The sequence below is a fragment of the Microcaecilia unicolor genome, chromosome 10 (genome assembly GCF_901765095.1).
Source record: "Microcaecilia unicolor chromosome 10, aMicUni1.1, whole genome shotgun sequence".
Classification (NCBI taxonomy): domain Eukaryota; kingdom Metazoa; phylum Chordata; class Amphibia; order Gymnophiona; family Siphonopidae; genus Microcaecilia; species Microcaecilia unicolor.
The window spans coordinates 151973616-151988977 of record NC_044040.1 but is presented as its reverse complement, the minus strand read 5'-3'; the positions used below and the strand labels follow the sequence as shown (position 1 = coordinate 151988977).

Sequence of the window (15362 nt, the reverse complement as noted above, 5' to 3'; positions counted from 1 at the left end):
TCTGGTTTTTAAAAGAGAAAGAATGTAATCAGATGTATTATTTCTAACTAAATATTGGACAATAAGTATGTTTTCAATGAAATGATTTGACTATACACCATATTGGCCTTGAAGAAGCCAACCAGATGATCAATGTGGAATAATGAATTAGACGAGTAATATCTGGGGATAATCAGGTTAATACCACGGGGTTTTTTTTCTGTTTACTCTTTAATTGATCTCCTTATCTTGTTTCACTCTCCCTATTTAGTTGTCTAAGGAAGAGAATAGAATTACCTGACTGAAATAATTCCTACATATTACTTTCTCTGTATTTCCAGCAAGTTGTTTTATCACTTGTAAAAATTTAAATGGTTATAAATAAAAAATTTAAAAAAAAAGGACGGATCCCTTAGGCCGTGTATTGACTACCGAGGCCTGAATGCTATTACAGTCAAGAGTCGGTATCCCTTGCCACTGACTCCTGAACAGTGGTGTAGCAAGGGCGGGGTGGTGGGGGCGGTCCGCCCCGGGTGTCAGCGGGTGGGGGGTGCTCTGCTCCTGCTGCTCCCACCCTGTCCTGCCTTAAAACAAAAATTTTTGAAGCGCCGAAGTGGCAGGCAGCGCCTGGCCTGCTAGTAAAAATCTCCTTGACGTCGCGTTAGCCTTCCCACATTCAGTCCCGCCCTCCTCTGAGGTAACTTCCTATTACCGCGAGGGCGGGCGGGACTGAATGTGGGAAGGCCGACGCGATGTCAAGGAGATTTTTACTAGCAGGGCAGGCCCTGCCTGCCACTTTGGCGCTTCGAAAAAATTTGTTTTAAGGCAGGAGAGGGTGGGAGCAGGACAACGGAGCTGGTAGGTGTGTCGGGTCGGGTCGGGTGGGAGGGGGAACTCAGATGGCAGAAGGGGATTGGGGAGGGTGGGGGGGAGGGAGCCCAGATGGGTGCCCAGAGAGGAGAGAAGGGGATTAGGGAGGGTGGGGGAGCCCAGATGGGTGCCCAGAGGGGAGAAGAGGATTGGGGAGGGTGGGGGTGCCCAGAGAGGGGAGAAGAGGATTGGGGAGGGTGGGGGTGCCCAGAGAGGGGAGAAGGGGATTGGGGAGGGTGGGGGAGCCCAGATGGGTGCCCAGAGAGGGGAGAAGGGGATTGGGGAGGGTGGGGGAGCCCAGAGGGGAGAAGGGGATTGGGGAGGGTGGGGACAGACCCTGGATGGAAGGGGGGAGCGTGAGGGAGGGCAGACCCTAGATGAATGGGAGAGGGAGGGCAAACGGATTGAAGGGGCAGAGAGAAAGGGCAGATATTGGGTGGAAGGGGGGAGAGAGAAAGAGGGCAGACTGGGGCAAATGGTGGATGGAAGGAGCAGAGATAGAGGGCAGATGTGGATGGAAGGGGGGAGAGAGAGAGAGGGCAGATGTTGATGGAAGATGGAGAGAAAAATGGCAGACTGGGGCAGATGGTGGATGGAAGGGGCAGAAATAGAGGGTAGATGTGGATGGAAGGGAGAGAGAGGGCAGTGGATGGATGGGGCAGAGAGAGAGGGCAGACAGTGGGTGGAAGGGCCATTAGAGAGGGCAGACACTGAATGGCAGAGAGAGAGAGCGAAGACAGATGCTGGATGGAAGGAAGACAGTGAAAAGAAGATGAGGAAAGCAGAAACCAGAGACAACAAACTGTAAATATATATTTTTATTATTTTGCTTTAGGATATAGTATTGTAGCTGTGTTAATAAATGTTTATAAATAGAACATGTAAATAAGGTAATCTTTTTATTGGACTAATTTTAATACATTTTGACTTAACTTTCAAAGAACAAAACCCCCTTCCTCAGGTCAGGATAGCATACTGTAACAGCACTATACTGTATTGACCTGAGGAAGGAGATTTTGGCCTCTGGAAGCTAAATGTATTAGTCCAATAAAATGGTATTATTTTATTTTTCTGTATTTGTTTTATTTCTATTTGTTAATTTGTAAAGTGGTGATTGGTACTTGTTTTTCAAATTTACATCTGCTGTCTTTATATTTTGCACAGTACTAGGGGACATTTTCTGTTTCTGTGGTGTTGCATTGTATGCAGAGTCTGGCATCTTGGAGGTTGTTTAATTTTTGTCTAAATAGAAAGTTTATTATTATTCTATAGTGGATGAGGGTGTATCTGTGTTTGTGAAAAAGACATGGCTTTCAGTTGGCATTGACTGTGCAGGATCGACGATCTGTACTATTCTGTCTGGTTTCGTTTTACAATAGGTGAATTGATGTTCTAGTGCTCACTGTAGTGTTTTTCCTTGTGTGACTCGTAGAAATGACTGCTTATGGTATGGTAGAATTGCTCTATAGGTCCTGAGTGTTTTGTATACTCGGTATGCCTAGTACTGGATTTGGGGAGGGGGGTGTTAAAAAATGACCGGCCCCGGGTGTCAACTACCCTAGCTACGCCACTGCTCCTGAACTCTTTGACAGACTCCAGGGAGCCAAGATCTTCACTAAACTGGACCTGTGGGGAGCCTACAATTTGATCCGCATCCGCCAGGGGGATGAATGGAAGACCGCATTCAACACCCATGAGGGGCATTTTGACTATCTTGTAATGCCTTTCGGACTGTGTGATGCTCCTGCGGTCTTCCGGGACTTCATCAACTTCGTGCTGCAGGCTCTGTTATATTCTTATGTGATAGTCTATTTAGACAACATCCTGATCTTCTCTACCTCACCCCAAGAGCACGTGTCCCATGTCCGCACGGTGCTCCAACGTTTAAGGCAACACCGGCTGTTTGCTAAATTGAGCAAATGCGCCTTCCATCAGCAGGTGATACCCTTCCTTGAGTATATTATTTCTCCGGAGGGACTCCAGATGGACCCTCACAAGTTGCACGCTATTCGGGACTGGCCCGCACCCCAGGGGCTCAAAGTTCCTGGGGTTTGCAAACTATTATCGGCAGTTTATTCTGCACTACTCCCACGTCACTGCTCCCTTGACCGCTCTCACCAAGAAAGGCGCCAATGTCCGAAATTGGTCACCTGAAGCTCATGAGGCCTTCTCCACCTTGAAGAGAGCGTTTGTCTCCGCTTCTATTCTCCACAGTCCTGACCCCAGTAAACCATTCTTCGTGGAGATGGATGTGTCCTCACTGGGGGCCGGTGCTGTTTTATCTCAAGTCTCTCCCACCGGTAAACGACTCCCTTGCTTCTTCTTCTCCAAGAAGTTCACTCCCGCGGAGTGGAACTACACGGTGGGGGCCAGAGAACTCCTGGTCTTAAAACTCGCCCTCCAGGAATGGAGGTTCTTGCTGGAGGGCGCGGAACATGTTTACCGTGATCACCGATCACAAGAACTTGCTCTATTTGCAAGATGCCAAGAGGCTGAATCCTCGCCAAGCACACTGGTCGCTGTTCTTTGCTCGGTTCCACTTTCGTTTGGTGTTCCGGCCTGCGGAAAAGAATACGCAGGCCGACGCTCTCTCACGGGCTTTTGAAACACAGGAGGACCCTGAGGAAACTCATCCAATGTTGGATCCAGCCTGCATGCCTACTATGCTTGCTGCAGCCTCTACCATGAAGACGTTGGTGCCTCTTCGGGAGCGGAGAAGAGTGATGCACTGGGCCCATTCCTCAGATTTTGCAGGACACTTTGGCTTCCATAAAACCCTGCACCTGATTTCCCATCAGTATCAATGGCCTCAGATGGCCCAGGATGTGCTACACTATGTCTCATCTTGTCCCACCTGTGCCCGGGTTAAATCTGTGGTAGGAAGACTGTGGGGGGAATCTACAGCCACTGCTGGTGCCCGGGCAACCATGGAAGGAACTCTCTATGGATTTTATCACAGATCTTGCCTGCTCACAGGGACATACCGTGATCTGGGTGGTGGTAGACCAGTTTTCGCGAATGGCACATTTTGTTCCCCTGAAGGCTCTACCCTTGGCCGCCACCTTGGCGTCTCAATTCATCCAGCACATCGTCCGGCTCCATGGACTACCAGCCGTATTATCAGTGACTGAGGGTCACAATTCACCTCTAGGTTCTGGAGGGCCTTGTGTTCTGCCCTGGGGGTCACTACCCATTTTTCCTCCGCCTACCATTCCCAGACCAATGGGATGGTGAAAAGGATCAATCAGACCCTCAACGCCTTCCTACGAGCTTTCACCAATGACCGGCAGGACAACTGGTCTCCACTCCTCCCCTGGGCAGAATTCGCCTACAATAATAGTCTGCACTCGGCCTCTAAGATGTCACCATTCTTCGTGGTGTATGGCCGGCACCCGCAGCTTCCTCCACCACTTCCCACAGATCAGACCATTCCTCAGCTGCAACAGACCCTTTCTGACATGCGAGAGACTTGGAAGAGCGTCCAAGAACAGTTACAGCAGGCGGCTGCCAGGTACAAGCAATTTGCTGACCAGTAACGATGAACCGCACCAGTTTTCCAACCCAGTCAAAAGGTCTGGTTGAACACTAAGTACTTGAGACTTCGGCTGCCATTTCAAAAGTTCGCCCCTCGATTCATCGGGCTCTTTGTGGTGCAGTCTTGGATAGGTGCGGTTACTTATCGCCTATGCCTGCCCAGGACTCTACTCGTGCATAACGCCTTCCATGTCTCCCTCTTGAAATCATTCTTGAGGTCCCAATGGCATCCACAGGAGGAGAAGAAGAGCATTCCTGAGTCTAAACCAGATCCCGAGTATGAAGTGGAGGAGATCTTGCACTCTAAGTTTCAGCGAGGGAGACTATTTTATCTACTGTCCTGGAAGCATTTTGGTCCCGAGGACAACTCATGGGAACCAGCAAGTCAGATCAATGCTCCTGACTTGCTACGGGACTTCCATGACCGGTACCCCTGTAAACCAGGCCCAGGGCGGAGGGGGAGGCAATAAGGGGAGGATACTGTCATGTCCCCTGACTATTCAGGATATGGGCATCCGAGGATAGGGTGGCCATCTTGGATGTGGGCATCTCCAGGATAGGGCAGCCATCTTGGAACTGGGTGTCTTAGGTTGTGGCAGCCATCTTGGACTTGGGCAGCTTCAGGAAGGAAGGCCATATTTGGGCGTAGGGCGTCTCCTCTGATGGGGGCAGCCATCTTGTGACAGCTGCACATGCTTGAGAGCCTAATTCCTGCACTATTTAAAGCCCTGCCACCAGTCCTTCCTTGCTTCGGCTTCTATTCCGTTTCCTGAGTAGCGGCAGTGCTTCTGATTGTTACCGGTCCTGACTTCTGCTGGTATCCTGACTACTCTCTGCTCGCTGCCTGCCCTGACTTCTGCTGGTATCCTGACTACTCTCTGCTCGCTGCCTGCCCTGACTTCTGCTGGTATCCTGACTTCTCTCTGCTCGCTGCCTGCCCTGACTTCTGCTGGTATCCTGACTACTCTCTTCTCGCTGCCTGCCCAGGCTTCTGCTGGTATCCTGACTACTCTCTGCTCGCTGCCTGCCCAGGCTTCTGCTGGCATCCTGACTTCTCTCTGCTCGCTGCCTGCCCTGACTTCTGCTGGCATCCTGACTACTCTCGGCTGGGTGTCTGCATCAATCTTGGCCTCCACGCCACCTGCGGTCCGCAGTCCATCCACCCCATGGTTCCGGAAGTCCTGTTGGCCGCCAGCAACTGGGGGCTCAACTCCTGTGGAACGGCGGTCGCTGCAGGTGAAGACTAGGGGTTGTTCGGCTGTCCGCTGGAGGCTGGTGTCTACCTTTACCTCAGCACTCCAGCTGGACCCAAGGGCTCACGAGATTCCAGTTCATGACAGAGCTGGATCTTGGAGCTCTTGTCTCTTTAGAGAGCTGATTCGACCACGTCACCATGAGGTGGGGAAGCTGAAGCTTCTTGAATTTGGGAGCATTCTGGACTCTATACATAGTGCCAGCCTTTTCCTTTTTTAAAACTTTATGCAATTCAAAATACTTACAAGAATACTCTTGATCAAGAAAATGAGAGCACTAAAACATTAAATGTGGATAATAATGAAATACAATGGAAATTAGTAATAGTCCTTCAAAAACAAGGTCTTCTAATTAGGGAGGTTAAACAGTTCAATTTAGGATCCATAGTGAGGAAATTAACCCAAAAGAAATTACTACTTAAATCATCAGCATTACAAAGAGTCAACAGACTATAGGTCAGAAGATTGTGAGCTCTTTGAGCAGGGACTGTCTCTCTATGTCAAGCGTTCAGCGCTGCGTGCGGCTGGTAGCGCTATATAAATGTTATTAGTAGTAGAAACAGCTTGAGAGGTGGATGAAGTTGAGGGGATTTTGTCTGCAAGAAATAAAGATAACTGAGAGGCTTAAAAAACAAACAAACAAAAAAAAAAAACGTAGTGTCTCTGTCACAAAACACTTGCATGGATATCTAATAAAAAAAGAGGCTCCAAGCTGCAGCACTCTTGGATGCAATAGTAGAAACTGCTGTTTTCTCTTTTGTGTGGCTCATGCAATATCAGGAAAAATTTGAATTTTTACCTCACAAAAAGGAGCAACTATTTAGAAAAAAAGAGCTTCAATATATGATCTCTGTCTTTAGCCAAAGAAACAGAAATAATTAGGGTGGAAGAAGTCAATTGTAGTACTATAGATGTTTTCAAAAAAGTAGTTAGTCCTATTTGTTGGACATCCAATACTGGTTCAAGAGAGCCCACAGTGTAATAACCAGTCTTCTGGCAGTGGGAGGAGCTCAGTTGAGGCTCAGTTTCCCTAGGTCACTAAGCAATAGATGCTAGTACCAAAATGAGGCTGGAAAGGGGAGGGGCAACCAAATGCACCTTGGGAAAAAGCCTTCAGACAGGTAGCAGAACAGCAGCCTTGAAACACTTCTCTTGATTTCCTGGAGGAAGTTGTGGAGGACTGGGAGCTCTATACTGAGGAGACAATGGAGGTTACAGCAGAGTGAGTCTCAGTTTAAATTGTGATTTTGAATTTCTGTTTGCTACTATTTAACAACCAGCCCAGTGAGTGGCTGCCAGGTGACCAGAACCATAAAAGACTGGCAAGTGGGTGGTAGGCTGTGGGCAACTATGCTGTCTCCAATCTGTCTGTATCTTTTTGAAAATTTGGTCTGCAGAATTGAATGTAATACTCCAGATAATGTCTCACCAATGGTTTGTATTACCTCCCCTTTTTCTACTAGTAATTCTTCTTCTATCTATTACTTTAGCATTAATTTGACAACCATGAAATCATTTGATATGATCACTGCCCATGTCTTTTTTTTACTGCAAACTAATACCTCACCACCATCATATACTTCTCTCTTGGATCCTGCATTAAATCTAAATTGCCAGAGACATATCCAAGATGGTGATTTGAGCTGTGTGGGCGTTTTCTTATCTCTGAGGGATAGTTGTGGTAAAACGCCAGAATTTCCCCATTTTTGCTTGAAGAATGGGGAAAAGGAAGGGGAAAACGGAGGTTCAAGCCTCCCCGAACCTTGTTATGGGTCCCGCTGTTCGTCAAGCCACACTAGAAGCCTTCGGGATGAGACCGCTCGAAGCGCAAGCTCCTGCTTCGACGAGACCCGCGGAAACGGGTCAGAGCATAGAGGAGGTGACGTTGAGTCCCCCCGTAAGGGCAGCCCCCCCGCCACCAAGGTGTTCAGACGCCGATGGAGAGGAATCGGATGGAGGAAGCGGTTGTGCAGCCCTTGCCCGTTCAGCTGGGAGGACCTGTCAGCTTCTCTACCCCTATCGGAACAACACAGGGAGAGCTGGAGGAATCGCTCTCAGATCGAGACACCCCGGAAGGTGGCAGGATTGTGGTAAGACCTGCTGTTACACTAGAAGTGCTCTGGGACTCAATCCAAGGATTAAACGCTTCCCTTAAAATGATAACAAACTCTTTTAAAGAGGAGATTGTGGGGGTTAAACAAATTTCCCAAACTTTGACTGTCAAATCTCAAGAACAATCAGATAAAACAGCACTCCTGGAAGGAGAAGTCGCTAAACTTAAGAATATTACGACAAATTTAATGAAAGATAAAGAAATCCAAGCACGAAGAATTGAATTTCTTGATAATCAGTTTCGTAGGAATAACTTGCAGTTTATAAACTTTCCCAAGTCTCCATTGATTCCTGCGGTGGAGATGTTAAGGAAATATTTCAGTGATGTCCTGGGTCTACCAGTGGAGGGTTTTCCACTCATTGTTAAGGCCCAGTACATAACAGGAGCTACAATCAACTTAAACGAACAACAACTGCAAAATCAGCAGTTAAATTTAACTGAATTTCTAGAGAGCTCCTTGGACATAGTGATGGAACGGACCACACTGCTGGCTACTTTTGCCTTTGAAATGGACAGGAACAACATATTTAAGATTTATTTTCAACATATTAATGCAGTTTTTTTGGGCTTGAGGGTTCAAAGTTTTCCCGATTTGACAAGGGATACGCAGAAGAGGAGGAGAGAATTCTTGCAATATAGGGCGAGACTTCTCAACCTGGGTGCAGTTTTCAAATTGAAATTTCCTTGTAGATGCTTAGTATCCCTACAATCAAATAACTATGTATTCTTTGATCCCTTAAAACTGCAACAATTTATAGTAGCAAAGGAAAGTGTTAATACTCCTTAGTTGAATCCCAAAGAATGTAATATGCTGTAAAGTTGGCTCGCAGGATAAACTTGCTTTTCAAGCTCATTGATAATTAATTTCCTTCTGTTTGCCTAGTATCTGGATCCTTATTGTGGACAAAGTGATAGAGTAATATTTCCAATGTATAAAAAACATTTTTTTTGCTTTGTAAACAGTTTTCCATATTTCCATTACATTTACGTTGTTTAATAAATGTAAAAGCATAAATAAAATATTTTTAAAAAAAATCTAAATTGCCAAACACTTGACCACTCCTCAAGCTTTCTGCCTTTTAAGTTTATCTAGAATGAATATAAGGCAATGGAATATATTTTATGAAAAATTGTTTCTAACAAAAATTCTGCTAATACAGTATTTACATGACATCCTAAATCATGTACTATGCAACAAATTATACACTTATACAATGAATCCCTGGGCAAGTCACTTAACCCTCCATTGCCCCAGGTACACATAAGTACCTGTATACAATATGTAAGTTGCACTGAGCCTGCCATGAGTGGGAAAGCGCGGGGTACAAATGTAGCAAAAATAAAAATAAAAAAATAAACTAGGTCTTTCAATCTAACGGAATACATAAACCAATGGGAATAAAGGTGAATTATTCAAGGCCATAGGGAGTGCCACTAAAGAAATGTGATTCACAGTATCCAATGGAAGGAGAAATTCAACTAGTTATTAGTTCAATACTAGGTATCTTATACTTTTTGTCTTTTTTATTTTAGTCATCTTTATTTTGTTAACCCCCAGATTCTATAAAGGTCACTCAAATTTGGGTGCAGTCTTGAGATGTGTGTGTGCAACATAATTGGTTAATGAGTCAATAACAACAATTGGATGCTAATAATTATTGATGCTAATTGGCACCAATTAAGAATTGTGCACACACCTACCTATAGAACTGGGTGACCAAATGCTATAGCATGCAACCCAAAAGAGGGCACGGCCATGGAAGGGGCATGGGTGCGTAAGGGGCATGTTTGAAAATTTGGGCACAATGTTATAGAATACTGGGGATGTGTGCCCAACTTGTATGCCAGGATTTACACCTGGTCTCAGCAGGTAAAAGTCCTCACACCCAAAGTTGGGTGTGGGAATTGGCACTACATGCTATTCTTTAAAGGGTACTCAGCTGGAAGCGTCTTTTATAGAATAGCGCTGAATGCCAACTTTTTCCAGCACTGATTTTTGAGCGCCATTTACAGAATCTAGCCCTATATATTCTAGATCATGTCTTGCTTGCTAAAAAATTGCAGGTTCTTTTGGGACTTTGCACAGCAGTCCGCCATTTATTATAATAATCATACAGTACTCAAACATTGTTTTTCCGAGATCGCCAGAGATTATCTTCAACTTTCTGACAGTTTCCATATAAAATATGTAGGCAAAATAAAATAATTTTATTTTCTGTATTTATATAACCTGAACATGTACTGGATTAGTTTTAAAACAAAAAAAACAAAAAGGTACACAACTGCTTACAAAACAGTATATAAAAAAACAACAAAGCAGTGGAATCAAATGCATTTATTGGAACAATACCCGACGTGGCCACGTTTCTCCCTCAGGCTGCGTCAGGGGTACAAACTATAAAAACAAAACACAAGTATAAAAACATATATGTTTTTATACTTGTGTTTTGTTTTTTAGAATTTTTAAATGATTATTTTATATATGTTGAATCAATTGTTTTTTATTTGTAGACTCATGCTTATGACATTGTTATTATGAATGGCTATATATGTTTTTATACTTGTGTTTTGTTTTTATAGTTTGTACCCCTGATTCAGCCTGAGGGGGAAACCTGGATTAGTTTTATAAATATGTTTCTAAAGATTACTTCTCAAACCTACCTTTTAATGTAGCACACTCATTTTTGTGGTACTCATTCCAGGCTTTCTTTTTACAAACACTGCTGCAAGTATATACTCCTTTACATTGAGGGCAAGGAGATAGCTGCACACCTACTGACCTGCCACAACCATAGCAATACTTAAAGGTGGAGTGCCTGTAGAAAACATAGTTGTATTTTTGTCACCAATGAATATTCATTACCATAGCCATAAGAAGCACGTTCACTTGCAAGCACTACAGTACGTATAGCTATGATTTTATTTAAAGTATTATTTCAACACTGAAATGCTCAGCTGGATATGATAGCATGGTTTTACAGTTCTGTACACATGATGAATGGCATAATAACATGGTAAACACCATAAAAACGGAAAGGATCATCCAACCTGTCCAACTGAGATTCGAGTACTTGTATAGATACATGTGAAAGGACATTTTTGAAAGAATGTTCAAGTCAAAATTGGGACATCCCGCTCTTAACATCCCAATAAGCCCATCTCACAGGCATTTTTGAAAAGGAAAAACATCATGGTTTCCTGTTTAAAAATGTGAGAGAACCTCCAAAATATGAATGCCAAAAAAGTAGGGACAAGGACGTCTGTCTGGCAGTATTTGTACAAAAATAGCCACGCAGGCATGTCTGCAGAGCAGAGGGGCAGACTAGTGGTCAGTGCAATGGACTTTAATCCAGGGCACCTAGGGAAATACTTACTGTACCTGAACATCCACCACCTCCATAGACCTCAGGCTTGCAGATGTCTCTAATATTGGTACAGTAGGTATATCTGTTTATGAAGGTCTCAGAATTTAAAGGTAAAATAACAGAGTTGAAGAGGGATTTGAACCTGGGTCCCATGGTTTACAGTCCACTGCACTGACCACTAGGCTACCCTTCAGACCCGCTTAATGCTGTGTTCAGAATGGCCATAATACCTAATGATGTCAGGGAGCCTATTTTCCCTTTCCAGTGTCACTTTCAGGGGTGAGGGAGGGAGACAGTAACCACTTGGGGTTAAGGAGTGGTCATGCCTTAATCCCTCCAGTAGTCAGTTACTCAATTAGGGCACCTTTTTATAATTTAGGATGCCCTTCTTTTTTGACTTGGACGTCTCTTCCCATTTGATTATTGTTTTTGGACGTCCTAAATTTGGGCTCTCCCTAGACCCAAAATACCCACATGCACCCCTCCTGCTATTTGGATGAACTGCAGTGTAGAACATTCAAATTCTGACTTTCAAAAATCATGATTTGGATGTTTTTGGAAGATAGACATTTTATTGGCCATTTTGAGACATCCATCGGCTTCAAAAATGAGTGCCACTCTATATGAGTTTCTGCATGCAGCCCAACCAATTTTTCTCCCTACATATTTTTCCCAACTTTTAACCTCGTTAACGACCCATTCTATAATCCTTCCCAGCATGCCCAAAATTTGCTTCCACAATGCTATTCACTAACCCTGTTGGTAGGCAATCTCTGGTCTGGTCATCTTCAAACTGAAATCTTTTGCTCAGTGTGTGGCGGCGGCCAAAAAAGCAAACAGGAAGCTAGGAATTATTAGGAAAGGGATGGTGAATAAGACCAAAAATACTATAATGCCTTTGTATTGCTCCATGGTGAGTCCGCACCTTGAGTATTGTGTTCAGTTCTGGTCACCGTATCTCAAAAAAGATATAGCAGAATTAGAAAAAGTTCAAAGAAAAGCGACCAAAATGATAATGGGAATGAAACTCCTCTCATATGAGGAAAGGCTAAAGAGGTTAGAGCTCTTCAGCTTGGAAAAGAGACAGATGTGGGGGAGATATGATTGAGGTCTACAAAATCCTAAGTGGTGTAGATCGAGTAGAAGTAAATCAATTTTTTTACTTGTTCCAAAAGTATAAAGACTAACCTGCTTATTTTCGAAAGGAGAAAAATGCCCATTTTCGGGAGATGGGCGTCCATTTCCCTTGGGCGGCCAAATCGGTATAATCAAAAGCCGATTTTGGTCATCTTCAACTGCACTCCGTCGTGGGAACAAATAAAGTTGACGGGGGCGTGTTGGAGGCGTGGTGAAGGCGGGGCTGGGGTGTGGTTATCGGCCGAGCAGAGATGGGCAGCCGATAATGGAAAAAAGAAAGGTGTTTTTAGTGAGAATTTAGGACACTTTTTTTGGACCCTTTTTTCTCATGAACAGGTCCCAAAAAAGTGCCCTAAATGACCAGATGACCACCGGAGGGAATCGGGAATCACCTCCCCTGACTCCCCCAGTGGTCACTAACCCCCTCCCACCAAAAAAAACCCACTTGCAAAAAACCTTATTTCCCAGCCTCTATGCCACCCTCAAATTCCGTACCCACCTCCATGACAGCAGAATGTGTTTGATCCTCTCACAGCCTTTCCCTGGGTCAGATGTGGCTCTCGGGTGCACTGCAGGGTCACATCAGCATTGCATTGTGGTGGGTGTAGGGTATTGGGCTCCGTGATTTCACTAGCTTGTGTTACAGTCTCACGATGTTGGTAGTTGGTAGGCTCTTCTCCCATGGTGCTTTTCCTCCTGCCTACTGGGTCAGCGTGTGCCCTGTTTTGTTTCCGGTAGTCCACGAGGTAGTGGCCATTTTTGTAAGTCCATTTTAGATCCCTTTCGTGTGTTAGCCACGTTACAAAAATTAGTTCTTACCTTGAATGTTGCTGAAAGAGGGCATTGTACACCATTCTGCCAGCTCTGAGCTACTGCTAATCTTAGTACCAGGGAGACTCGTTGCCAGTGGGGCACAACCTCTGATCTGCAGTTAACTGTGAGTAAACGCGGTTATTGAAATAAAGGACGTTTTCAGCGAGATTAGTCTTACGGTGTGAACTGCTGTGCCAAGGTTATACAGCAGCAACAAGTCCCGTCCCTGGAGCACTTTTAGTGGGTAATGCAGTACACTTCAGGCAGGCGGATCCAGGCCCATCCCCCCCTACCTGTACCACTTGTGGTGGTAAATGGGAGCCCTCTAACCCCCCCCAAACCCACTGTACCCACATGTAGGTGCCCCCCTTCACCATTAAGTGCTATGGCAATGGTGTTGATTTGTGGGAAGTGGGCTTTGGGGGGGATTTGGGGGTCTCAGCACCCAAAGTAAAGGAGCTATGCACCTGGGAGGTAATTTAATGTTTTTTCATATTTTTTAAAAGTGCCCCCTAGGGTGCCCGGTTGGTGTCCTGGCATGTGAGGGGGGCCAGTGCACTACGAATCCTGGCCTTGGATTTGGTCGTTTTTGAGCTGGGACGCTTCGGTTTCGATTATCGCTGAAAAACGAAAACGCCCAGCTCAAACAAACGCCCACATCTCAAAAACGCCCACATCCAATGCATTTGCCTGGCACAAACCATATGTTCGATACTAAAGATAAACGTCCATCTTTTTCGAAAATATGATTCGGCCCACCCCTTCACGGACCCGTTCTCGGAGATGGACGTTCTTACACATGGGCGTTTGCGTTCGATTATGCCCCTCTAAGGGACACTCAAGGAAGTTACATAAAAATAATTTTAAAACAAATAGGAGGAAATATGTTTTCACTCAACGAATAGTTAAGCTCTGGACCTCTTTGCCGGAGGATGTGGTAACAACGGTTAGTGTATCTAGGTTTAAAAAAGGTTTGGACAAATTCCTGGAGGAAAAGTTAATAGTCTGCTATTGAGACACACATGGGAAGCAGCTTCTTTTCCTGGGATTTGTAGTATGGAGTGTTGCCATGATTTGGGTTTCTGCCAGGTACTTGTGACCTGGCTTGACTACTGTTTGGAAAACAGGATACTGGGCTAGATGGGACCATAGGTCTGACCCAGTATGGCTACTCTTATGTTCTTATGTAAATTTGCTTCTGACAAGTGAACTCCCAGATCTGCCACCTTGTTAAAATTCAGCCTCCTCTTACTTATTGAAGATTTCAGGTGTGCCCATGTCCATCTTTCTTGGATGTTCAATGCAACTATATCATTGCTTTTCAGGGTTGCAACTGTAGTTCTGTGCAGGTAATTCCAATGTATTTATTTTTATTTATAAATTCTTGATATACCACTTAATGTACATGGGTACTGCTAATGGTCCAACTAATGGTCTAATTATATCTTCCATTAATATTTTATAGTATTCAGGATCGTATCCGTCCGGGCCTGGTGCTTTGGTCAACTTTAATGTCTTAATGCCTTTTCTGACCTCTTGCGCTGATATATGAGCGCTCAATCTTTGTACCTGATCTTCATTACATTTTTGGCATATTAAGATCCTCAAAAAAGGCATCTGTCTGCCCTGGGTCAAATTCCCTCACTGCATATAAGGATTGGTAATATTGAACAAATTGTTTGTATATTTGGGCCTCTTGGTGATATTCTCGTCCTGCACTGTCCCGTATTGATGTAACAATCTGTCTCTTTCTATAAGGCCGCACTAAATTTGCCATAAGCCTTCCAGCCTTGTTTCCCCATTTATATAATTTGAATCTCTGGAAGTATATGTCCTGTTCAGCTCATGTGTTAAGCAATTGATCAATACGTTTTCGGAGCCGCCCCAAGTTCTCCTTATGCACCTTAGCCATGGTACCCACATGTTGGCCCGCGTACTTGCTGATACTCGGCGGACAATGTTAGCAGCTCCGCCTCTGATTTTTTCTTTTTCCCAGCGGTGTAGGCCAGGATATGTCCTCTCATCACTACCTTTGCTGCCTCCCAATATATAGCTGGGCTTACCTCCGGGGAGTCATTGTAGCTCTGGTATTCTGCCCATTTGTCCCTCAAGTAGGCTCTGAATGCAATATCCCTATATAGAGAAGGTGAAAACTTCCACACCCGCTCCGCACCCCCCGCTGTGTATTCTACAGAGCACGAAATAGCTGAGTGGTCAGACAGAGTGTTGTCCAGTATGTGTGCCATTTTTGCTACTGGGAATAGAGACTGCAATATAAGAAAATAATCTATTCTTGAA

General features: G+C 44.7%; 1 protein-coding gene across 1 annotated transcript in view; it reads right to left on the bottom strand.

Moving 5' to 3' along the window:
* The window catches only part of ANKMY1 (ankyrin repeat and MYND domain containing 1), a 293230-nt gene that overhangs the window by 33045 nt on the left and 244823 nt on the right, over positions 1 to 15362 (bottom strand). The window contains exon 13 of the mRNA XM_030217039.1: positions 10411 to 10565. Within this exon, the coding sequence (XP_030072899.1) occupies positions 10411 to 10565 (155 nt within the window). The remainder of the gene's footprint in view (positions 1 to 10410; positions 10566 to 15362) is intronic.